This window comes from Dama dama, chromosome 28, assembly GCF_033118175.1.
Source record: "Dama dama isolate Ldn47 chromosome 28, ASM3311817v1, whole genome shotgun sequence".
NCBI lineage: Eukaryota > Metazoa > Chordata > Mammalia > Artiodactyla > Cervidae > Dama > Dama dama.
This window is the reverse complement of record NC_083708.1, coordinates 47,624,900-47,650,082: the sequence shown is the minus strand read 5'-3', so window position 1 is coordinate 47,650,082 and position 25,183 is coordinate 47,624,900. Positions and strand designations below refer to the sequence as shown.

General features: G+C 36.9%; 1 protein-coding gene across 2 annotated transcripts in view; it reads right to left on the bottom strand.

Annotated features, from left to right (window-relative positions):
• ASCC3 (activating signal cointegrator 1 complex subunit 3) overlaps positions 1-25,183 on the bottom strand; it is a 331,129-nt gene that overhangs the window by 135,289 nt on the left and 170,657 nt on the right. For both annotated transcript variants that reach the window (XM_061131702.1, XM_061131703.1), the window contains exon 14: positions 12,350-12,484. In XM_061131702.1, the coding sequence (XP_060987685.1) occupies positions 12,350-12,484 (135 nt within the window). The remainder of the gene's footprint in view (positions 1-12,349; positions 12,485-25,183) is intronic.

The following is a 25,183-nucleotide window of genomic DNA, read 5'->3' as shown; positions in this document are numbered from 1 at the left end:
ATATATTAACAAACCGCACCATCTAGTGGCCAGCCAAGTAAATAACAACTTGGAAATATATACACAAAACGATTTCTCTTTTTAAAATTTCATGGGGAGGGTATTACTTCATTTTTGTGCAGTGTGGTCAGCCTCTTATAAATAATTTTATATGCAGACTTCATGGTTAGCTACATCGGCCTTAAGGTTTAGGGTCATACTGCCTTAACTTTCATCCTTTTAGCTGCGTTCATGTCAATCTCACAAATACGGGCTCCGTGTTACGGAGTATTTGCCAATATCTAACAAAGCTCCTTCACAAGGTCAAGGTAGAAAAAGTAAAAACATTTTACTTACTTCATTTCTTCCCTAAGATTCATGAGTGAACATTCAGAGCTCCCAGAGCAAACTAAAAAATACTGCTTAGAGACATTCAGAACAAAGCTGGATGGCTGTGTAGGGTGAATCTGTTGTCTGTAGACTCCTGAACCGGAATATCTTGATGGGTGTGTTATAAATGCAGATTTTTAGTCAAAATCCAGTTGAGTTAAGCCTTGGCTTGTGACACCATGACACAGTAAGAAGCTGAACCCCAGAAATATGTAACTGTGGTGCAGAATATTTCTAGAAGGTAGTAGGTGGACCATGGGGTGCTGACGCAGCACCTCCCACCCTGACCAGGCGGGTTCAACCAGCCTGGTCTCTGCAAGCAACCAAGAGGTCCCAGGGGTCACTTCTCCTTTCTCTCTGTTCTCGCTGGTATTCTGTGCTGTTTTATTATATTACTTCAGTAGAGACCTGGAGTGACAACAATCTTAAAGTAAGACTGGGTTGGTCTTTCTCAACGATCTTAGAATCTGAATCTGCTGTCTTTGTTCTAGCCTAGTTCACAGTATAAATAAATGAGAAATCTTGGAAAGAGATCCAGGGATAAATATGCTTTAAAACTTTATTTAAAAATTATCATATAGTCAAATTATCTTCTCACTTTTGGTGTACAGTTCTATGAACTTTAGTATATGTTCAAACTGTGTAACCACCATGATAATGATACAAACAGTTCCTTTACACACCACCTCAAATTCTCTTGTTATTTCTTTATAGTTAAACCCTCCCCTCCTACAGCCCCTGGTAGATCAGACCCCCTGATCTGCTCTAGGAAAATATGTGACTAACATTTATATTAAAACTGATAGAAAATTGTAATAAGAGCAATGGAAGAAAATTTAAAGGCTGTCTAACATCTAGGCTTTCATCCTTTTTAAAGACAAATTAATTCTAATGTTAGTTAGGGACCTTAGAGCACAGAAATAGAAGTCTAAAAATTAATCTTACAGAGGCAGTGTACTAACACTGATATTAAAACCTGATAAAGCAGCAGAAAACAGAATACAATAGAGAAATACCTAACAATATTAAACCTAACAGTAAAGAGCTTTGGAAAATAGAATTCACCAATGCATTAAAACAATATATCACAACGAAGTAAATTAAACCCCAGAAGGCAAGGGCACTATACCTATAAGTAAATTTATATGAACATGCTTATGAATGAGTCAAAGGAGAAAAAACATAGATGATCTAAAGGCACCGAAAGCTCACAAAAGACCACATTCGATCTCAATGAGCAGAGGTGACAATACTGATTTTAAACCACAATGAATCATAAAACATTAGGAGTACATCTATCAAAGTTAGAAACAAGGCAGAGTTGTTTACCGTCAGCTAACCGATGCCTTAAACAATGGGATTAGACATGAGAAAACAGTAAAAAGCAGAAATACTAGAATGGAAGAGATCAGACCAATTATTAGTTACAGATGAAATAAACATTTATTTAGAAAATTGAGAATTAATTAAAAACTACTAAGGATTGAATTCAGAAAGGTAACGGTCCCTCAAATCAATATTTTAACAAGTGTTTCTATATATAAACAATAACTTGTTAGAAAATATAAGGGAAGAAAATATCACATCTATAAAAGCCATCAAAACCAGAAAAAAGCAAGAAATAGGTAGAACCCTACCTGAAGAAATCATCATAACACTGCCAAAGGATATTCAACAAATGAAATCATATGCTTTGTTTTTGAGTTGGAAAAACCTGATTTGATAAAAATATCAATTCTCACTAATGTAATCTGTAAATCAATATATTAACTTAACTAAAAGGTAAACATCATTTCTTGGAAGTGATACGGAAGTGATATGGAAATGATACGGAAGTACAACCTAAAAAGTACACCTGTATATTTATCCAGAAAAAAAATTCTAAAATTGAAGAATAATGAGGATGATTATCCCAAACACATATTAAAAATATTATAAAAGCAGGATAAGTAAAATAGTTTGATACCAGAGAAGAGTCAATAAGCTCAAGGAAATAGAAGAGAAAACTCAGATACTGACTCAGGCAAATGTGAGAATTTTGTTACGTTACATTAAATTTTATAATCAATGGAATAAACAAGGAGTCCCGCCTGCTAAGATGTAAGAGATGTAACAGACAAGGGTTCGATCCCTGGGTCTGGAAGATGCCCGGGAGAAAGAAATAGCAACCCACTCCAGTATTTTTGCCTGGAAAATTCCATGGACAGAGAAGCCTGGTGGGCTATAGTCAATGGGGTTGCAAGTAGTCACACACGACTAAAGCGACTTAACACAGACATTCAGAGACTCATTTGCTGCAGGACGTCATCAAAAAGATGTGACCACCAGTTTGACCCACGAGTTGGGCCCAGGTAATCCAGAGGTACCTCATCCTTTCCCCAGTCCTTGGAATGTGCACTCTGCTTGCCTTCACTATGCTAGACGCTGGCCAAGAACATAGCCTTTAGTTAGAAATGCAGTGTTGACTATGTACGTGACTAAATCCCGTTAAGGCTTCTATATAAACTTTTAAGATTGTAGCAGGTAGGTTTGGAGATCTACTTGTATCTAAGTTCTCTTACTTTTTAAACCTGAGACCTACCAATCTAGAACGGTCTGCCTCTTTCTTCAGTCTCTCCTTCCCCTCTGTATACAGAGGGTTTCAGATTATACCCAGAAAGGTCTCGAGGAAAATGTAAACCAATACCATCACTATATACAGTAAGTTCCAGTTGGATCAAAGATTTAATAATAAATATTAAAAATTAAATTTAAAAAGGGCTGGAGGAAATCATGATTAAGTGGGTGTGGCCTTTATAAGCAAGACAAAGCCCAAATACTATAAAAACTAATAAAAATCTCATCATGGTAAAAATATTCATAAATAAATCAAAATCACAGGTTAACTAGGAAAAATGTTTGTAACACATATAATAGTACATGCAATTTACAGAAGAAATTCAAATAGCAAATGTGAAAAATGCTGTTTCACTCATAAAGAAATGCCAGTAAAAATAATAATGAAGTATCTTTTTTGCCTTTTAATCTGTCATAAACTCAAAAATTCTAACACTGCTCAGTGCTGGCAGTTAGATAGGAGGAAGTTACTGTTCCAGGAAATGTAAGTTGGAACAGTCTCCTTAGTGGGCAATTCAGGACCACTCATTCGCCAAACTTTTAAATGCATGTACCATGTTGATGGATAAATTCCACTGCCAGGAATATTTTCCAATGGACATTGTTGCAACTGCCAAGAGTATGAGCAAGAATGTTTACTGCAGCACTGTTTACAATAAAACATAATTAGAAACAACAAAAGTATCCATCAAGACAGGGCAGATGAATGAAAATAATGTCCATACTGGGGCATACTATGCAGTTGTTGAAAGAATGAATCAGATCTTTCTGTGTTGATTTGGAAAGATCTCCATGATGTATCACTTAGCAAAAAAAAGCAAGAGACATAAAAGTGTGCCTAACATGACCCAGTTTTTTCATATTGAAACTCACATGCAAACACACACAATGGTAGTTGTACAAAGTCTTCCCTTGAAAGGAATATAAATATAAGAAGCTTTTTTACAACAGTTTCATCTGAAGAAATGAATGAAGGTAGATGGTTAAGCCTATGAGTTATGGAGCTGAACTTGTTTATTATTAATACGAGATGCCTGCTGCTTCCTCAGATATCAGAACAGTTGTTTTCCGCCTGGCTTCTCAGGGTGAGCTCTACTCGGAGGCTACGCTTTTAGGCTTCTGTAGCCTCTGCAGGGCTGGAGGGGTATAACCCACCTTGTTCACATTCTCTGAACAGAGTATTGGATTCTCCAAGGAAGGTATCAGGGATCCAGCACTCTACTCACTGGATATAGTGTCTCTATACATGGAAATTCAGCACAAAGAACATTAAACTGTAAAAAGGTAAAGGAAGTCAAGAGTGTAGTACAAAAATTATCTAAATTGGTTTTTCTGGACTTTATATTTCCAGTTCTCACAAGTCAACTTCCCATACAGGGCTTTATTTTTCAGTAAAACTATACCAGAACGGATAACTTCTAAGAATCCATTAGCACACAGAGGATGCTAAATGTTTTCCCCCAGTGAAAGCACACCCCAGCTTCCTTCTATGACTTTACTTATCTTTTCCCTAACCGTGACACAGAAAATCAGTGTGACTACTTTTTAAAATGAATAAGGTTAAAATATAAACACTCTCCAAAGTTGACTTCCAAACTAACACAAATACATGGTTAAAGGAAGACTGACAGCAAAAACGCAAGTTAAAAGAAAACAAATTAACTCCATAAGATGAAAAAAATATGCATATGTAACATAAGACCTTTAGCTCAGTTACAAACCCTGAATGAAAGAGTAATGGGAAATGGCATAAATAATTTAGTGACCTCTGTAAGCCTTCTGAAGTAATTTATCTTGATAAGATATGCTTTAATGTGGATAATTTCAAGTCCATTAAGAAGAAATAATTTAACTGTCATCATAAAAACGAAAATTTAACCAGAAGGAGGCAAATAGTTTCTCGCAAATTATACCATTCTTTTCTACAATTACCAGTGAGTATGCCTTATCGATATTGGGAAAAAATATTATAGAGTCCTCATCTTGGGAAAGTGCTATTTTCATCATTCACTGTTTATAAAGTTAATCAATGAACTACTCTTCTACGGTCCTCTACATTCTGACTGAAATCCATATACCTAGCCCTTCATTCACCTTACAGTCCACTGGTCAAGAAACACTTTCATTCTTCAAATATATGAATTGGTTCCCTTTGTGCATGTTCTCGTTCTTTTTCTCTTGGAATGTCCTTTACTTTTCTTTCTTTCTTTTTTTGTAAAATGTCCTTTACTACTTTTTTTTCTGTTGTTGACTACTGAAACACAAGACCACCAGCTTAAATTAATCTCTTTTGTCTTCCCATTGAACTGTTCATTCTTCTCTCATGTTATATGCCACATTTTTCTTTCCTTATATATGTATTTCTAAATCCTCTGTGGGATTGCATGTCTTGCCTCATTTGGTCATTTATTTAGAGAGGCACATTCGACCAGCTGAACTAAAATTGACATATTTAGAACTGGATGTCTGATATACTCTAAAATCAGTTTTCTTAGTAGGTATATAATATTTAATTGAATTAACTGTCCATACTTTAAAACTCCCCTAGTTTTGGATATTTAGCTGTCTGTGATTCTTTCATTATAAATAATATGTTTGGATAAAACTCTTGGTGTACATTAACTTTTCCAAGGCAAGATTCCCAGGTTTAGTATTTCAAGGTTAAAGGCTCTGAAAAACAGTTTGGCTCTTAAAATATATTACCAAAAACTTTCAAAAAAGAAGTGAGCTGATTACTGCAACAGGAAATCTAGGAGTATGCCAAATCCTGAAATCACCTTCAGAATTTGACATTATCATTTTTAGTGTTTGATGATTCATTGGGTTTAAGAATATACAGTCTATTAATTTATACAACTTTAGTAATTTTTTCCCATAGTTTATCTATTTTATTTCCTTCTTTTCTTCGTTTACTTATTGGAAACCATGTTTTAGCTATTAAACATAGTAAGTACAACATCTAAAGATATAAACTAGTCTGTTGTATTTGTGACTAATATTTCCCCAACCTATTTATTACTTTTTACAATTCAATATAATATTTTTTGTTGTCCAAAATCTTCATATTTAAATGTTGTCACATCTACTATTCTTTAAAGCTGTCATCTTTCCCTTCAAAGCTCATACATAACCATTTACAGAGTGTCTACTATGTGACTGGCAAGATCTATGTTACCTCAGTTTCATTTTGTTTATGACAAACTGCAGCTCAAGGAAGGCAAAAGACGGATATGTTAGAGTGTGTGAGTCAAGATTGAAACCCAGGTTTGCCTGGCTTCAGTCTTTATGCTAAAGCGACTATTTCCCTTTGAAAATGAAAAAGTCATGCCTCCAAAAATCCAATTAAACACTCAGGTTTATTGTTTAATTAATTTTCTTTGATTTCACGTAAAAGTTAATATACTTTTAACATTCTTTTTATGAGGTTACAGACAGAGAGCAGAATTAATATATTAGCCTTCAGAAGGAAAAGGGGTTGATATGCCTGAGGAAAGAATAAACTCTGAGATAACATTTTACACTTATTTAAAGTAAAAAAGTAAGAGAAAGGGGGTTATTAGGCACCTGGTACTCTCTTTAGGTAACAGATATCATCTATTCCTGGAAGAGGAAATTCTAATTTTATTAGGCTATACTGACGCTGGAAAGCTGCTAAAGCAGAAATAATTATGGCTATCAATATTAAGTATCTGATAATTTATATCAAATCCCAATTCCTATAACTTGGGCAAAGGCTAAGGCTAACCTATGAAAACAGGAGATGGTTGGCAGATACAGATAATAATAAAAAGTCATAAAATGATACTTCAAAGTAGCTTGAGGGTACATACAATTACTGGCTTTTTCCTAGTGTTCTGATTTGCTCAATAGATATCCCTAATAACTACATTCATGAGACCTGCTGCATGATAGACCATATCTACCTGTGTGTGTTAGTCGCTCAGTCGTGTCTGACTCTTTGCAACCCCAAAGGACTGTAGCCTGCCAGGCTCCTCTGTCCATAGGATTCTCCAGGCAAGAATACTGGAGTGGGTCACCATGCCCTCCTCCAGGGGATCTTCCCGACCCGGATCTCCTGCATTGCAGGTGATTTCTTTACTGCCTGAGCTACCATGGAAGCTCATATCTACCTATGAGGAAAACTTTTAATATCACTAATATATGTAAAAAACTGAACCACACTGGTGTCCATAAATCAGAGAAATATGGTACAAAGTGGGTGGGAATACCCATCCTAGTACTAAAATATTTAACGCTTGTTAAAAGTTTTGTCCCTAAAGGAAAGAATTTATTTCACTGAGATGAAGAATGAAACAGAATCTGAGGATTCTAATTGGAATAATTTATTCAACTTAAAATTATAATAAAAAACAATGGCTTAACCAATGAAAATGTCTGTATCCCTAATGATAAACTTCTATGAATAAATGCAATCTACTACTTTCCCTAAAGTATGTTCTCTTATCGAAAACAGTGATTTCTTAAGAAGAGTTTCTCTGTGGGAGAGGGTGAAAGTAATATGCAAAGTAAATTTCTAGAAGTAGATTACCATAATATGACATGTAGTGTTTTATCATTTTTCAGCTAGTTTCCAAAATAATTTCATATATCATTCCATTTGTCTCACACAGTAAACTACTAGAACAGGTGTTATTTACCCCATTATTATTCCACTTGATAGAAGAGAAAGTTTAGGTGTCTAAGGCCACAGGGCTTCTGAGGCGAAATCAGAGCCAAAGCTTTTCGTCAATGTGCCCTCTTACTTTGGGCCTCATTTGGAATTCGTGAGATGCTCCCTTCCTCTAGGAGACTGCAAGTACCATCTTTATAGCTTAAGTTACTCTCAGAGTACTTCACTTTCCGTTCTGTATTATCCTGTTTCAGTGGACAATTTGGGAATAGCAGTTGGTTTTACAGCTGGGAGCGAATTTGAAATCAAAGATGGGAGTGGCATGAGCGGTCTTGAAATATAACTGTTACTGGGAAGAAGAGAGTCATTTTCAGCTATGACTAAGGTACAGACACAGCCTTATTATATACACACACCATTCCCCCAACTCCATGAAAAAGAATCCATAATGAGTCTTATTTATTATTTAACAAATAAAGTGACTGTAAAACATCTATTTCTGCTTTATTAACTATGCCAAAGCCTTTGACTGTGTGGATCACAATAAGCTGTGGAAAATTCTGAAAGAGATGGGAATACCAGACAACCTGACTCATCTCTTGAGAAACCTGTATGCAGGTCAGGAAGCAACAGTCAGAACTGGACATGGAACAACAGACTGGTTCCAAACAGGAAAAGGAGTATGTCAAGGCTGTATATTGTCACCTTGCTTATTTAACTTATATGGAGAGTACATCATGAGAAATGCGGGGCTGGAGGAAGCACAAGCTGGAATCAAGATTGCCGGAAGAAATATCAATAACCTCAGATATGCAGATGATACCACCCTTATGGCAGAAAGTGAACTAAAGAGCCTCTTGATGAAAGTGAAAGAGGAGAGTGAAAAGGTTGGCTTAAAGATCAACATTCAGAAAACTAAGATCATGGCATCCGGTCCCATCACTTCATGGCAAATAGATGGGGAAATAGTGGAAACAGTGACTGACTTTATTTTTCTGGGCTTCAAAACCACTGCGGATGGTGACTGCAGCCATGAAATTAAAAGACGCTTACTCCTTGGAAGGAAAGTTATGACCAACCTAGACAGCATATTATAAAGCAGAGATATTACTTTGTCCACAAAGGTCCATCTAGTCAAGGCTATGGTTTTTCCAGTGGTCATGTATGGATGTGAGAGTTGGACTATAAAGCAAGCTGAGAGCCGAAGAATTGATGCTTTTGAACTGTGGTGTTAGAGATGACTCTTGAGAGTCCCTTGGACTGCAAGGAGATCCAACCAGTCCATCCTAAAGGAGATCAGTCCTGGGTGTTCATTGGAAGGAATGATGTTGAGGCTGAAACTCCAATACTTTGGCCATCTGATTCGAAGAGCTGACTCATTGGAAAAGACCCTGATGCTGGGAAAGACTGAAGGCAGGAGGAGAAGGGGACGACAGAGGATGAGATGGTTGGATGGCATCACCGACTCGATGGACATGGGTTTGGGTGGACCCCGGGAATTGGTGATGGACAGGGAGGCTTGGCGTGCTGTGGTTCATGGGGTCGCAAAGAGTTGGACGCGACTGAGCGACTAAACTGAAAGTGACTGTATGTTGAATAAAACTGTGAAGAAATGCTTTTTAAAAACCATACTTGGTGAATTAGGAATTGAGATGGTTACTTTAAACACTCAGGAGTAAAGTATGGCTGTGGCACAATAGGTATTGAGCTGTAGTTCCATCAATAGGAGTCATGAGACTAAATTTTTATGTGCTACCATAGCAAATTTACCTTCTAATTTTCATGTTTTGAATACTTAATTTTCCATTTTTCAAATTCGTGAGAAGAAATATCTCATACCATCACGGTAATAGTGTCCTTAGATTGCTAGAAAGTTAATACTATTCAAGTTTAAAAGGCACTTCAAGGAATAGGAACAAACATATATCCTGCACTAGAAGAATAAACTAAAATTCTTGAGCTTTGAGAAAACATTCAGAAAGATTATTATATTTTGTTATAAAATAATTTCCATGGTGGAGGGGCCAACTGTTTTAAATCTTTCTTTAGGATATAGTTGGGCAGAAGAAATGTTCTTCCACTTAATTAAAAGAACAAAACAAAACCACAAGCTCAAAGCTTTAAAGCCTTTAGCAAACCACAGGTTGGGTTTGATATACTCACTTTTAAACAAACAGGATGCACTGTTTGTGAAATGGGTGGTGAAAAGGTAGACTTTGGAGTCAGACTAATTCAAATCACAGCTCCACTTACTACAATGGAAGCCTCTGGAAAAATTTATTCTTTTTTCAGTTTTCTTATTTGTAAAATACGGATGAGAATCTTTAAAAGACAGAATAGTGGCATTCTGTCAAATGAGATAACTATAGTGCGAACATCTCTTCATAATGTTTGTCTTCGAGAAACAAAGGCAAACAAGAAAGGTAGTTTTAGGGTAGCTATGATCAGCTAAATACCATATTAAAAAGGATAACGGAGAAAAGGACAATGTTCCTTGAAAACATGTACTTATTAATAAATCTCTGGGGAATCCACCCTTGTTCAAAAAAATAATAAGTAGGTCAGGATAAAAATCAAGTATAATAAAAATATCCAAAAAAAGGTCCAATAAAATGATTAGGGGTTTCCAAGTCTACCTAACTGTAGGAAAACTCTGTATTTCTCTGCTTTTTTTTTTTTCAGCTTAGTGTTCTGTGATTACATGTTTGGTGGTGTGGCCTTAAATAAATATCACTTGAAAATGTCTCTATATAAACTATTTCTATATGCTTTTGACTATTTAATGCTATATTTGAATTACTTATGCATAATATGTCACATCAAGAAATAATAACAGTAAAAACCTACATCATAAGTTGTGACCATTAAGTGAGTAATAGAAGGCAATGAAAACAATGCCTGGCTCAAGTAAATGCTTGATAAATACTGAATATTATTATCACAATGAAACAACAAACTTGTATGATTTAAAATAGCAATGACTCTCAGAATGGAGAGGTATGAAATAACCAGAAATCCACAAGGTGGCTCTCAAGGCTTGGCTTTTAAACACAATAGAGCTGCTCTGTATTTCCAAAGAAAATGAAACAAGACTTATGAATGCTGACCTGACTTTTCAAAGACTCTCATAAATTCATAATTAATAGATAACTGGAGGAATGCAAAGCTGCATAAGTGGTACGTAAAAGAAAATTTTACAAAGAGGAAAAAAATGGATAAATTTTGTAGTTACACTGAAAGAGAATCTGGCATTCAAAACAACCTGTACCAGATTATCACAGATACAATTTAAAATACCAATATAAAATGGTAAGATTTACAGCACAATCCTAATAACCAAATACACCTTATTACGCTAGTAAATATGAAGGTGCAGAGCATATGTAGCAGCTACTCAGCAAATATCAGTTCAACCTCATGTTATGCAAACAAAATATTCAGAAGTTCCCACCATTTTATGCATATAGTTTTTTTTTTTAATTAAAAAAATTTATACATATAGCTTTAAATCAAGGCAACATTTTCTGCAAAGGAATAAAGGGCATTTTTGGTTTTATGAGCCATAAATCTCGATAGAAAGTACTCAATTTTTCCCCATTGTGTAAAGACATCCATAGAAGATAAAGGAAGGGCTCTGGCTGTTTTCTAATTAAACTAATTACAAAAATTGCCACGTTTGGCCCTCAGGCTGTAGTCTGTCCACTCTATCTAAATCATTATTTGATATGAGTAAACAAAATCTTTGGTAAATCTTTGAATACTAGCAATACTCAAATAACCTATAGATGTGCTTCTCAAACTATTATGTGCAGAAATCCTCTGGGGATCAAGCAGAAATGCAGATTAGGAGGTGGTAAATCACAGCAGGGGTGGGGGGGGGGGCTGAAGCTTTGCCTTTTTAACAAGGACCCAGACTTTTCAGGCCCTTTGAGTATATACTGAATAGCAAGGCAGTTGTTCTGAATCTTTTGGGTCTCAAACTTGCACTCTCAAAAAGAGCTTTTGTTTATGTTATTTACAGGGAATTCCGTGGTGGTTCACATGGCAAACAATCTGCCTGCAATGCGGGAGGCCAGAGTTTGATCCCTGGGTTGGGAAGATCCCCTGGAGAAGGGAATGGCTACCCACTCCAGTATTCTTGCCTGGAAAATCCCATGGACAGAGGAGACTGGTGGGCTACAGGCCATGGGGCTGCAAAGAGTCAGACACGGCTCTTTCCTCTTCAATGTTATGTGGCAGCAGGGATGGGCGGGGAGCTTGAGGGAGAATGGATACATGTGTATGCATGGCGGAGTCCCTCTGCTATCCACCTGAAACTACCATAACAGTGTTAATTGGTTATACTCCAATATAAAATAAAACACTATTTAAAAAAGAGCTTTTGTTTATACTAATTACATCTGTCTGTGTTGATCCTAGAAACTTAAAAAAATTTATCTTTAAAAGAAGACTCCATTAGACATTAACAGAATTTTATAATATTTAAATGTATTTTATGCTTTAACTATATTTTAAACAGAACTAAACATTACAATTATAATCACATAGAAAAAGGTACTGATTGAACACATCAAGCACTGAGATCCTTTGACAGTCAAGAAAAAAGTAAAACTACAAGATGATAAATCTATAATTTAACTTATTGGAAATTAGAGACCATGAATCTTTCATATATAAAATATCTGGCACATTATGTGTTTTAGTTCTTGTATTGTTTTGTCATTTGTTCCCTACCTGTTTTTCTGCATGTCCATAATCAGGTCCTTGAGTAGTTAAAAAGTAGCAAATCTGGCCATTATTCTTGGCTCTCTCTATTAGAGACATAGCTGTTCTTACAGTGGCATTTCGAGCATGTACAAACACCATCACCTAAAATAAAGGAAAACAGTGGATTTAATATTCACCTTCATTAAGAGATAGCTTAATATTGGTCTGGAAATCACAGTATATAAACAGCTATTAACTTTTCAAAATAACCCCCCAGTTTATGAACATGTCAACATTTGCTTATTTTAGAACAAATTCCATTTGGATAAGGGCAAGTTAAGTAAAAGTCAGTACCATGATTTTGTTTATCATTAATCCTAAAAATAGGCAGAAGTCAAAATGAAATTAATGGATTATATAAAATGTGAAATTTAATTTATGCATTTTTCTTCTGAAGATGTGATTCATTAGCACAATCATATCTTATGAAGACAGAGTATAAAAACATACTAGAGCCTTATTCTCCCTAGTCAATGGAACTGCCAGTATCATTAAGATGTTTAAGCAAATTGAAAACAATAAAGATCACTCTTCTTTGGATGAAATCGTGTCTAAGAACAACCATTTAAAATAGAGTTTAGGGGACTGCTGGAGAAGACAAAGCTTCTAGAGAAGTATTTGGCATCTTCTGTTGTGGCAGCCTTTCTACAAAGTGACAGTGGAAATCTGAATTAGGGGAAGTTCAGTGTCTGGATGCTTTGTCAATATGCAAAACAGAAAAAGAGACACAGAAGTACAGAACAGACTTTTGAACTCTGTGGGAGAAGGTGAGGGTGGGATGTTTCGAAAGAACAGCATGTATATTATCTATGGTGAAACAGATCACCAGCCCAGGTGGGATGCATGAGACAAGTGCTCGGGCCTGGTGCACTGGGAAGACCCAGAGGAATCGGGTGGAGAGGGAGGTGGGAGGGGGGATCGGGATGGGGAATACGTGTAAATCCATGGCTGATTCATATCAATGTATGACAAAACCCACTGAAATGTTGTGAAGTAATTAGCTTCCAACTAATTAAAAAAAAAAAAAAATGGATGCTTTGTCAAGAGGAAAAGGATAAAAGTCCTTTCAGGGATAGAAGTCAGGCAGAACGTGAAGGCAAAAAAGACAGTAAAATCAGGGAGTGACTGGCAGTCTGCATTTGCTGCCTATCAGGGCCTGCCTTCTCTTCTATGTGATGTTTCTTCTTCGGTCTCCACTTCCCTGTCCCCTCCCTTCATAGTTCAACCCCAGCCTTCCGAAAGAGCCATGACCAATTCCTGATTCTTGCCTCTCTTTCCAGTATCTCTCCATGTTTTCCTGTCAACTGTGTTTTCCCAGAAGCTGGAACTTGGCTGTTATCTCAGGCTACACATTTAGAAGGATATGTAACAGACCGCTTTCAGTCAGAAAATTAATAGGCTCATGGGAGTTGACCTGAGTAAGAGATCATTTTGAGGACAAACAAAAGTGAAAATGGGAAGGAGGTCTGGTATCTGACCTGAAAGGAGACAGAATGATATAGATCTAGAGCTCATGCTATATAATTAACCCATAGTAACCTTATACTGCGTTGGCCAAAAAGTTTGCTCAGGTTTTTTCATACCATTGAATGGCAAACCTGAATGAACTTTTTGGCCAACTCAATGATTAGCCCACAGTAAACTTGTCAAAGGGAATGTTTCATATATGGGATCTGATAAAATTCATAGTGAAGTAAAATCTGAGATAACCATTGTTCAAGAAACTTCAATACTTTAGTGACACTCATTTAGGGTGTATTAAAAGTAAAGGAGAGTGGGTATTCTGGAGAAGACCAGAAGTTACTTAATGAAAATCTCCCAAAGTGTTTAGAGAAAATAGAACCAGCATGCTAGGTCATTTGGTAAAATTTAACATAAGTTAATCACAGCCTTCAAGGACATAAAGCTGGAGTGTTCACACTTTAATCAGTGCTCTAAGGAATGGGCAAATTTAACTCAGACAACCATTATATCTACTACTGTGGGAAAGAATCCCTTAGAAGAAATGGAGTAGCCCTCATAGTCAACAGAGGGGCTGAAATGCAGTACTTGGGTGCAGTCTCAAAAAAAACAGAATGATCTCTGTTCATTTTGAAGGCAAACCATTCAATACTACATTAATCCAAGTATATGCCCCAACCAGTAATGCTGAAGAAGTTGAAGTTGAATGGTTCTATGAAGACCTACAAGACCTTCGAGAACTAACACCCAAAAAAGATGTCTGTTTAATTATAGGGGGCTGGGATGCAAAAGGAGGAAGTCAAGAAATACCTGGAATAACAGGAAAATTTGGCCTTGGAGAACAAAACGAAGCAGGGCAAAGGCTAACAGTTTTGCCAAGAGAACACACTGGTCATAGCAAATATCCTCTTCCAACAACACAAGAGAAGACTCTACACATGTACATCACTAGATGGTCAACACTGAAATAAGATTGATTACATACTCTGCAGCCAAAGATGGAGAAGCTCTATAGAGTCAGCAAAAACGAGACCAGGAGCCAGCTGGGGTTCAGATCATGAACTCCTGACTGTGAAGTTCAGACTTAAATTGAAGAAAGTAGGAAAAACCACTAGACCTTCAGGTATGACCTAAATCAAATTCCTTATGATTATACAGTGTAAGTGACAAATAGATTCAAGGAATTAGATCTGATAGAGTACCTGAAGAACTATGGATGCAGGTTTGTGACACTGTACAGGAACAAGACCATTCCCAAGGAAAAGAAATGCAAAAAGGCAAAATTGCTGTCTAAGTAGGCCTTACAAATAGCTGAGAAAAGAAGAGAAGCTAAAGGCAAAGGTGAAAAGGAAAGATATACCTGTTTGAAAGCAGAGTTCCAAAGAATACCAAGGAGAGATAAGAAAGCCTTCCTCAGTGATCAATGCAAAGAAAAAGAGGAAAACAACAGAATGGGAAAGACTAGAGAGCTCTTCCAGAAAATGAGAGATATCAAGGGAACATTTCATGCAAAGATGGGCTTAATAAAGGACAGAAATGGTATGGACCTAACAGAAGCAGAAGATATTAAGAAGAGATGGCAACAATACACAGTAGAACTATAAAAAAAGATCTTCATGACCCAGATAACCATGATGGTGTGATCACTCACCTAGAGCCAGACATCCTGGAATGCGAAGTCAAGTGGGCCTTAGGAAGCATCACTGCAAAGATAGTGGAGGTGATGGAATTCCAGTTGAGCTATTTCAAATCCTAAAAGATGATGCTGTGAAAGTGCTGCACTCAATATGCCAGCAAATTTGGAAAACTCAGCAGTGGCCACAGGACTGGAAAAGGTCAGTTTTCATTCCAATCCCAAAGAAAGGCAATGCCAAAGAATGCTCAAACTACCACACAATTGCACTCATCTCACATGCTTGCAAAGCAGTGCTCAAAATTCTTCAAGCCAGACTTCAACAGTACGTGAACCAAGAACTTCCAGATGTGCAAGCTGGATTTAGAAAGGGCAGAAGAACCAGAGATCAAATTGCTAACATCCGTTGGATCATCAAAAAAGCAAAAGTTCCAGAAGAACATCTACTTCTGCTTTATTGACTACGCCAAAACCTTTGACTGTGTTGATCACAACAAACTGGAAAATTCTTCAAGAGATGGGAATCCCAGACCACCTGACCTGCCTTCTGAGAAATCAGTATGCAGGTCAAGAAGCAACAGTTAGAGCCAGACATGGAACAATAGACAGGTTCCAAATCGGGAAAGGAGTACCTCAAGGCTGTATATTGTCACCCTGCTTATTTAATTTATATGCAGAGTACATCATGCAAAATGCTGGGCTGGATGAAGCTGGCATCAAGATTGCCGGGAGAAATATCAATTACCTCAGATATGCAGATGACACCACCCTTATGGCAGAAAGTGAAGAAAAACCAAAGAGCTGAAAGAGGAGATTGAAAAAGTTGGCTTAAAACTCAGCATTCAGAAAACTAAGATCATGGCACTGGTCCCACCACTTCATGGCAAATATAGGGGGAAACAATGGAAACAGTGACAGACCTTATTTTTTTGGGCTCCAAAATCACTGCAGATAGTGACTGCAACCATAAAATTAAAAGACGTTTGCTCCCTGGAAGAAAAGCTATGACCAACCTAGACAGCATATTAAAAAGCAGAGACAATACTTTGCAAACAAAGGTCTGTCTAGTCAAGGCTATGGTTTTTCCAGTGGTCATGTATGGATGTGAGAGTTGGGCTATAAATAAAGCTGAGAGCCGAAGAATTGATGCTTTTGACCTGTGGTGTTGGAGAAGACTCTTGAGAGTCCCTTGGACTGCAAGGAGTTCCAACCAGTCCATCCTAAAAGAAATCAGTCCTGAATTTCATTGGAAGGACTGAGGCTGAAGCTGAAACTACAATATTTTGGCCACCTGACGCAAAGAGCTGACTCATTTGAAAGGACCCTGATGCTGGGAAAGATTGAAGGTGGGAGGAGAAGGGGATGACAGAGGATGAGATGGTTGGGTGGCATCACTGACTTGACGGACTTAAGTTTGAGCAAGCTTTGGGAGTTGGTGATGGACAGGGAAGCCTGCATGCTGCAGTCGCACTGCAGTCCATGGGGTCACAAGTAGTTGGACATGACTGAGTGACTGGACTGACTGACTGAACTTATTTTCTGATACTAATGTGATTTGAAAAGAAATATTATCATAAGCATATTTCTAAAGGGAATGATAATAAAATGTATTTCAGTAAGTTTTATGGATACTTAGAAAATTTTCTGATTTCCTTATTTTCAACCCCTCCCCAAAACAAACAAATCAAAAAATAAATCTGCTTCTCATAGGCTTTCTAGCTTTCTGAGGAGTCATCTTTACCTCAGAGGATGTCAAGGATATGCCGACATTATATTCATTATGATATTTTTGTAATTCCTGACATAAATTGTTTAATACTAATTTATGTAGAATATTCTGTTAACCATAATACCATGCTGAAGCTTCAACAATTTATATTCTGTCAAATCCCACCATCCTGTCTTCTTAAAGATAAGGGCATTTCAACTATGAATTTCTTTTTAAAGGGTAAGTAAGGCAGACTTTTTTCTTTTATATAAAAATATATTTGACCACACACAAAATCTCATTTATCCCAACATTAAATTTTAAGAAAATCTCAATTAGAATAAAGTTATATTTTATTATATTATTTCCTTAAATGACTTATATTTTATTAATTTGCTTAAACGTTTCTGGGCATGCAGTCACTTACCAAGCCCTGAGAAAACTGCTGTGAAAAAGACACAGAGTCCCTATCCTCATGGAGATGGGAATCTTGTGTGATGGATTAAATAAACACAAAATTTTTTTTTACTTAATGTATATTTATTGGCCATGTGTGTGTAAAATACTGTTGGGAGACATATGAAAATGGATAAGGCATGGTCCCTTCTTCTATACAATTTAAGGAGGGAGATAAAACTGGAAATAATTTAGGGAACTGATCCAAAAGACAGATGAAGTGTGGTAACAGCAATGCTAAATGTGGAGCTAGTTGGTTTCCTTTATTCATCCATGCCAAGATGTATACACATACCTATTGAGTGCCAAGCAGTGGTCAAAGCACCAGGGAAACCATAAGAAATATGTTCCAAGGCACCAAATTGGGACACACACTGTTATGCCAAGATAGAATCACTAGGAGTTGACCCTACTTGGCTGTAGAAGCTGGGTGCAGTCTGCATGGAAAAAGCTATGGTAGTCTATGGAGTATTTAGCCTTGGTGGTTTCAGTGTTAGCTTGAAGAAGTAGATTCTCTTTCAAAGTTTCCTACACTGAGGCCTAGGGGCCACTTCCTCAGAATTACTGCTGGGGCTTGTTAAAATAGATTTCCCAGTCCTTCCCTAGAACCGACTGAGTAAAAATATCAAGCAGTAGGGGCGAAAGACTGAATTATTAACAACTATTGAGATCACCACTGTATTACTGTGTGAAAACAGTTAATGATTACCACCAATTTAGTTTTCTTTTTTAAAATTGAAAGGAGTTCAAAAGGAAACATAAGTAAAATCGCCACTACAAAGATTCCCTAATAACCCATCTTTATTTACCTATACATATGAAATATCAGATATTATTAAGATATTTTATATAATTAGTATTGCCCCAAAGTCATTTTCCAGATGGGCAAGATTTTTAGAATACAACCAGATTTCTATTCTCCATAACTCAAATACCATATTATGTAAATCCTGTTAAAATAACAGATATGGAAAACATACGGGAAAATAAAATATGACCCTAAATCTTCATTAATTATTTCAGTCTGACTTGTCAACTTATCATTTTGCAAATTATTTTCTACTGCAGCCAAGAGAAATATTAGTTACAACTTAAAGTAGCAATTTCTTTTTATTAAAGAATCCATCATGTCTTGTTCAGTAAAATAAACTCTTTTTCTTATTAAGAATTTTCTGTCTAGAGGCTCCAACAGAAGCCATTACAAGGTTTTGGGTCTCTATAAACATACTTGATTTTATGGTTTGCTAATTTGGTTAATTAATTTAAATAGACTCATATGAAAATGATAACTAACAGAGAGGACAGCACTGTTTCATTTGGCAGAAACAACTCCAAATTAATCTTAGAAACACTGCTGGTAACCAAACAGCAGTTAAATGGGCATGTGTCATTAAAATAAGATTAGAAGAGTAGATTCAAGTCAATAATGCTGATAAGTTTTAATTGTTTTATTGAACTGCTTATGTTTTTAAATCGGGGTTTGTTAGGTTAATGGAATTAAAAATATTTTATATACTTATTTTTAGTTTAAAAAGCCGTTTAGTTTAAAAATGTACCATGGAATCAGTTCTGGACTAGGAAAAAAAGTATGTGAACCTGAGCTCTGGTTCTGTTATTTGACTTGTCAAAGAAAGTGTTCCTCAAATGAGATGCTGATTAAAATTAATGAAAAGTAAAAGTTCAGACAACAATCACTCAAAATACCAAAATGCTAAAATAACTGATACTCTTTCAGTGTAATCAAAGGAAAGAAGGACATATTATCTTAAAAAGACAATTCTACTTTGAAGTTTGTTAAACAGCAGTGTGATTGAGAACAAATTATTTTATCTCTGATCCTAATTTCCTCTATGACATAGTTACTAGTGTCACAAGATTACTGCAAGGATTAAAGGAGATCGTGTAAGTGAACCACTACATTTAATAAGACAACAGTGCTCAAAGTTTAGAACCATCAAAATCACCTGGCAGGCTTGTTAAAAACACAAACCATTGCTCCTTCCCTCAATACCCTTTCTATAAGTAAGTCTGAGGCAAGACAAGAATTCGCACTTCTAACAAGTTCAAAGGAGATGCTAAAACTCTTTGTATGGGGACTTGGAGACCCTTAGTCAAAGCTGGTAAGTATTAACACCATGATAAAGGTAATAAACATTAATAAAATCAACTTGACCCCAAAGACCAAAGGGTTAGATCAGTGAATGAGTAGTATAAATTGTCACCTATATAAACATTTATTCCTCATCTACGCAAGTGCATGCATGTCTAACACCACGTGCATGGTGCATGCATGCTCAGTAATGTCCAACTCTTTGCGGCCCCTTGGATTGTATAGTCTGCCAGGTTCCTCTGTCCATGGAGTTTTCCAGGCAAGAATACTGGAGTGGGATGCCATTTCCACTTCCAGGGGATTTTCCCAACCCAGGGATTGAACTTGTGTCTGCAGCACTGGCAGGCGGATTCTTTACTGCTGAGGCACCTGGGAATCCCCATCTTACACCACAGAAAATAATTAAAAAGAACACTTCAACAACCTTGTAAGGGTGTTGTGCCAGATGAACTAGGAATAAAAAAAGATTAACAGAAATATTTAAGCCTGAGATTATTTTAGAACAGGAGGAAGGCCAAAGATTGACTGTAAAATCTTGAATCAAATTCTCTTCCCTAGACATTTCCACTAACAAGGAAGACTAAGAATTGACATAACTGAAAAAGATACAACCACATGGCAGATAGATGTCCAGTAGGAAATGCTGCTGAGAAATAACGTTCTATGGTATATGGTATTGGCTACTGCAGTGATTAAAGAATAAGGCTTGAGGGTGAGGAAGCTGATGTCGTGGTATTCATGTTACGACTCTAACCACCATAGCCATTTATTTGCTCTGCTCTCAGTTCTTCCTAACATTCTTAACCCAGGATCCTCAAGAGAAATAAGCCCCAATGATCTAAACAAACAGTGATTCTAAAAAATGTGTCCCCAGACCAAGAGCATTAGCATCCTCTGGAAACTTGTTAAAATTACCAATTAATAGCATCGCCTCACATTTGAGCCAAAAACGAGGAGGATGGGACCAAGCAATCTGGTTTTATAAGTCATTAATAAGTTGAATGTTAAAATTTGAGACTCCAGGGAAGTGGTAGTCACTGGAAGTGAAAAAAAAAAAGAAAGAAAGAAAAAGAAAAACAAACCCCTAAACCTGTCCTCTGTGCGTTTAAAATGATTCTGTAAGTACTATCTTTGGGAGAATGGAGAAAATAGCCAAATTATTTTCTACGATGTGTAGTTTGAATGAGGAGTGCCACTGCAGATAGATTTCAGATTTATATACCACAAGGGCAGGCAGGCAACAAAATCGTTTTTATTGCTGTGATTATATTAACTTATCTGTCATATCAAGTAAATGTAACTTTAAAAGGCCTCATTCTGATTGCTGTGAATCAGTTTTCATTTTAGTCCTGCCAATACTGACCAGTTGAAGACATTGGTCATCTGAAGATCTTTTTCACATCCATACCAAGTTTCCTCATTTATTATTTCATTTGCAATAGTATTCCTTTACTTAGAAACACCATAATTTATTTAACCAATCTTTGTTGTATTTACATTGTTTCTAATCTTTTCTTATTTAAAGCAATGCTGTAATAAGCAACTCTGTATACAAGTAATTTCATATGTCTGCAGATATTTTCCTAGAAGCCAAACTGTTGGGTCAAATATATATGACCACTGAACTATGTCTCTATTTTGAATATTGTCTGTTTTATTATTGGGCATTTTTTCTTATTATTTTTTAGGGGCTTTTACAATATAGAAGATAGTATGTTTTGTCTTCTTTTCTACACTGCAAATATTTTGTTCTAGTCTATGCTTTATCTTTTGACTGTTTATGATATCTTATTTGTATGGAAATGATTATATTTTTGTTTAAATCTGTCAGGATTTTTCTCTGTGACTACTGGGAAATTCATAGGCAAGAAAGTGAAAATAGTCATCAACACACGAAAAGGTATGGGTTGGTTCTCAAAACCCAATGAGGGGTACAAGAAGAACTGGATTTTGTTCTTGTACACACACACACACACACACACACACACACACACACACACACACACACACACACACACACACACCCAGCAACAGGTCTGCAAAGATATCTACAGAGATATCCAGAATACAGTGCTACGTAAAAAAAATAAAATCGAAAAACAATTTCCACTGCATTATGTGGAGTATATTATAAAGTGTGTGTGTGTTTAAAAAGAGACAGATATGAATGGACACCCACCAAATTAATTAACTCACAAATGAAAGTAGGATGGGGGTATAAAAAGATAATGTTCTCTCTGTATATCTTACAATACTTGTCTTGCCCACTGAAACAAGCCTTAAGTTTTATAAACATATAAATTATATTGAAAAGGAGCAATGATCAATGATGAGGTTGTAAAGGTATATTTATAATTTACTACTGTACTACTATATTTGATGTGATTATTTTATTGCTAAGGGATTTACAGCATCAAAGTAAAAACTTACAGAACACGTATTTAATAATGAACTTTAAGGAGGGTAGTGGCTGTACTTTTGATCAAAAAGTTTTAGTTTACCTGGAAATGCTTTAAAAAGAAAAGAGACACGCTCTAGCAGAAGAAAATAAATAGTACTTCCTAGGAAAGTATAATATACAGAGGTCAAAGGCACAGAGAAGACAACAAATCCATATGGATTTGGTGAATACAGGCTCTAGGTAGAAATGGACATTAGACAGATGAGCAATAATAGCTGGGAAGGTAAAACACAAACTCATTATGACAGTATACAATGAAACAATTCATTCAAGATTCAGAAAAAAATGATACACCACTGAAAACAGTCAGTTCAGTTCAGTTCACTCGCTCAGTGGTGTCTGACTCTTTGCAACCCCATGAAGTGCAGCACCACAGGCCTCCCTGTCCATCACGAACTGCCAGAGCCTACCCAAACTCATGTCCATTGCGTCACTGATGCCATCCAACCATCTCATCCTCTGTTGTCTCCATCTCCTCCTGCCCTCAATCTTACTTAGTGCCAGGGTCTTTTCCAACGAGTCAGCTCTTTGCATCAGGTGGCCAAAGTATTGGAGTTTCAGCTTCAACATCCAGTCCTTCCAATGAACACACAGGACTGATCTCCTTTAGGATGGACTGGTTGGATCTCCTTGAGTCCAAGGGACTCTCAAGAGTCTTCTTCAACACCACAGTTCAAAAGCATCAATATTCGGTGCTCAGCTTTCTTCACCGTCCAACTCTCACATCCATACATGACCATTGGAAAAACCATAGCCTTGACTAGATGGACCTCTGTTGGCAAAGTAATGTCTCTGCTTTTTAATATGCTGTCTAGATTGGTCATAACTTTCCTTCCAAGGAGTAAGCATCTTTTAATCTCATGGCTGCAATCACCATCTGCACGGATTCTAGAGCCCCAAAAAACAGTCAGCCACTGTTTCCCCATCTATTTGCCATGAAGTGATGGGAACAGATGCCATGATCTTGGTTTTCTGAATGTTGAGCCTTAAGCCAGTTTTTTCACTCTCCTCTTTCACTTTCACCAAGAGGTGTTTTAGTTCCTCTTCACTTTCTGCCATAAGAGTGGTGTCATCTGCATATTTGAGGTTATTAATATCTCTCCTGGCAATCTTGATTCCAGCTTGTGCTTCTTCCAGCCCAGTGTTTCTCATGATGTACTCTGCATATAAGTTAAATAAGCAGGGTGACAATATACTGCCTTGAGGTACTCCTTTTCCTATTTGGAACCAGTCTGTTGTCCCATGTCCAGTTCTAACTGTTGCTTCCTGACCTGCATACAGGTTTCTCAAGAGGCAGGTCAAATAGTCTGGTATTCCCATCTCTTGAAGAATTTTCCAGTTTGTTGTGATCCACACAGTCAAAGGCTTTGGCATAGTCAATAGAGCAGAAATAGATGTTTTTCTGGAACTCTCTTGTTTTGATGATCCAGCAGATGTTGGCAATTTGATCTCTGGTTCCTCGGCCTTTTCTAAAACCAGCTTGAACATCTGGAAGTTCACGGTTCACGTATTGCTGAAGCCTGGCTTGGAGAATTTTGAGCATTACTTTACTAGCGTGTGAGATGAATGCAATTGTGCGGTAGTTTGAGCATTCTTTGGGATTGCCTTTCTTTGGGATTGGAATGAAAACTGACCTTTTCCAGTCCTGTGGCCACTGCTGAGTTTTCCAAATTTGCTGGCATATTGAGTGTAGCACTTTCACAGCATCATCTTTCAGGATTTGAAATAGCTCAACTGGAATTCCATCACCTCCACTAGCTTTGTTTGTAGTGATGCTTTCTAAGGCCCACTTGACTTCACATTCCACGATGTCTGGCTCTAGGTGAGTGATCATACCATCGTGATTATCTGGGTCATGAAGATCTTTTTTGTATAGTTCTTCTATGTATTCTTGTCACCTCTTCTTAATATCTTCTGCTTCTGTTAGGTCCATACCATTTCTGTCCTTTATTGAGCCCATCTTTGCATGAAATGTTCCCTTGGTACCATGTGTAAAATAGAGAGCCAACAGGAATTTGCTGTCTGGCTCAGGAAACTCATACAGGGGCTCTGTATCACCCTAGAGGTGTGGGATGGGGAGGGAGATGGGAGAGAGGTTCAAAAGGGAGGGGATATTGTATACCTATGGCTGATTCATGTTGACGTTGACAGAAAACAAAGTTCTGTAAAGCAATTATCCTTCAATTAAAAAATAAATTTAAAAAAAGAAAAAAGAAAGGAAGAAAAGAAACTCATACTTACATTGAGGGAGATGATGCTACTATTATGGTTAAATTAAAATAATAAAAATTTCCCTGATGTGTCCAGGTAGAAGATACTTTATTCTTTTTGAGCATCCAAAGAATTCATACGTTCCTCTCTTAAGCATTTATTAATGGCTTCCCAGGTGGCTCAATGGTGAAGAATCGGCTTGCCAATACAAGATACGCAGGTTCAATCATCCCTGGGTCAGGAAGACTCCCTGGAGAAGGAAACGGCACCCCACTCCAGTATTCTTGCCTGGGAAATCCCTTGGACAGAGGAGCTTGGCGAGCTACAGATCATAGGGTCACAGAGTGTTGAACACAACTTAGCAACTGAACACAAACATTTTAAAGTTTTTTTGTGCTCAATTTAGCTCCTCTGTGAGCCTGTGATCATCTAACACTTCCATGAGAGGTACTGGGGATGTAACTAAGGATGACCCCAGCACGTCTTCCTGTGCTCACAGAGCTAATATCTGGTTACTGTGATGCATTACTGGAATCTAGGAACCTGGCACACACAGAAACTGCCTCTCATTACATGAACAACTATAAGAAGATGCAGCTTTAAAAAAAAAGAAATAAAAGTGTAATCTAGAAATTGGGGGTCCTCTCTTAAAGCTAGTAAATTCCTTAACTTAAAGGTCATGACATTCCAAGTTTCTTCATTATTGGCTTTGGGGTGTCATCTCTCTAAATTCTTCCTGTTGATCACAGCCTCAAGGCATG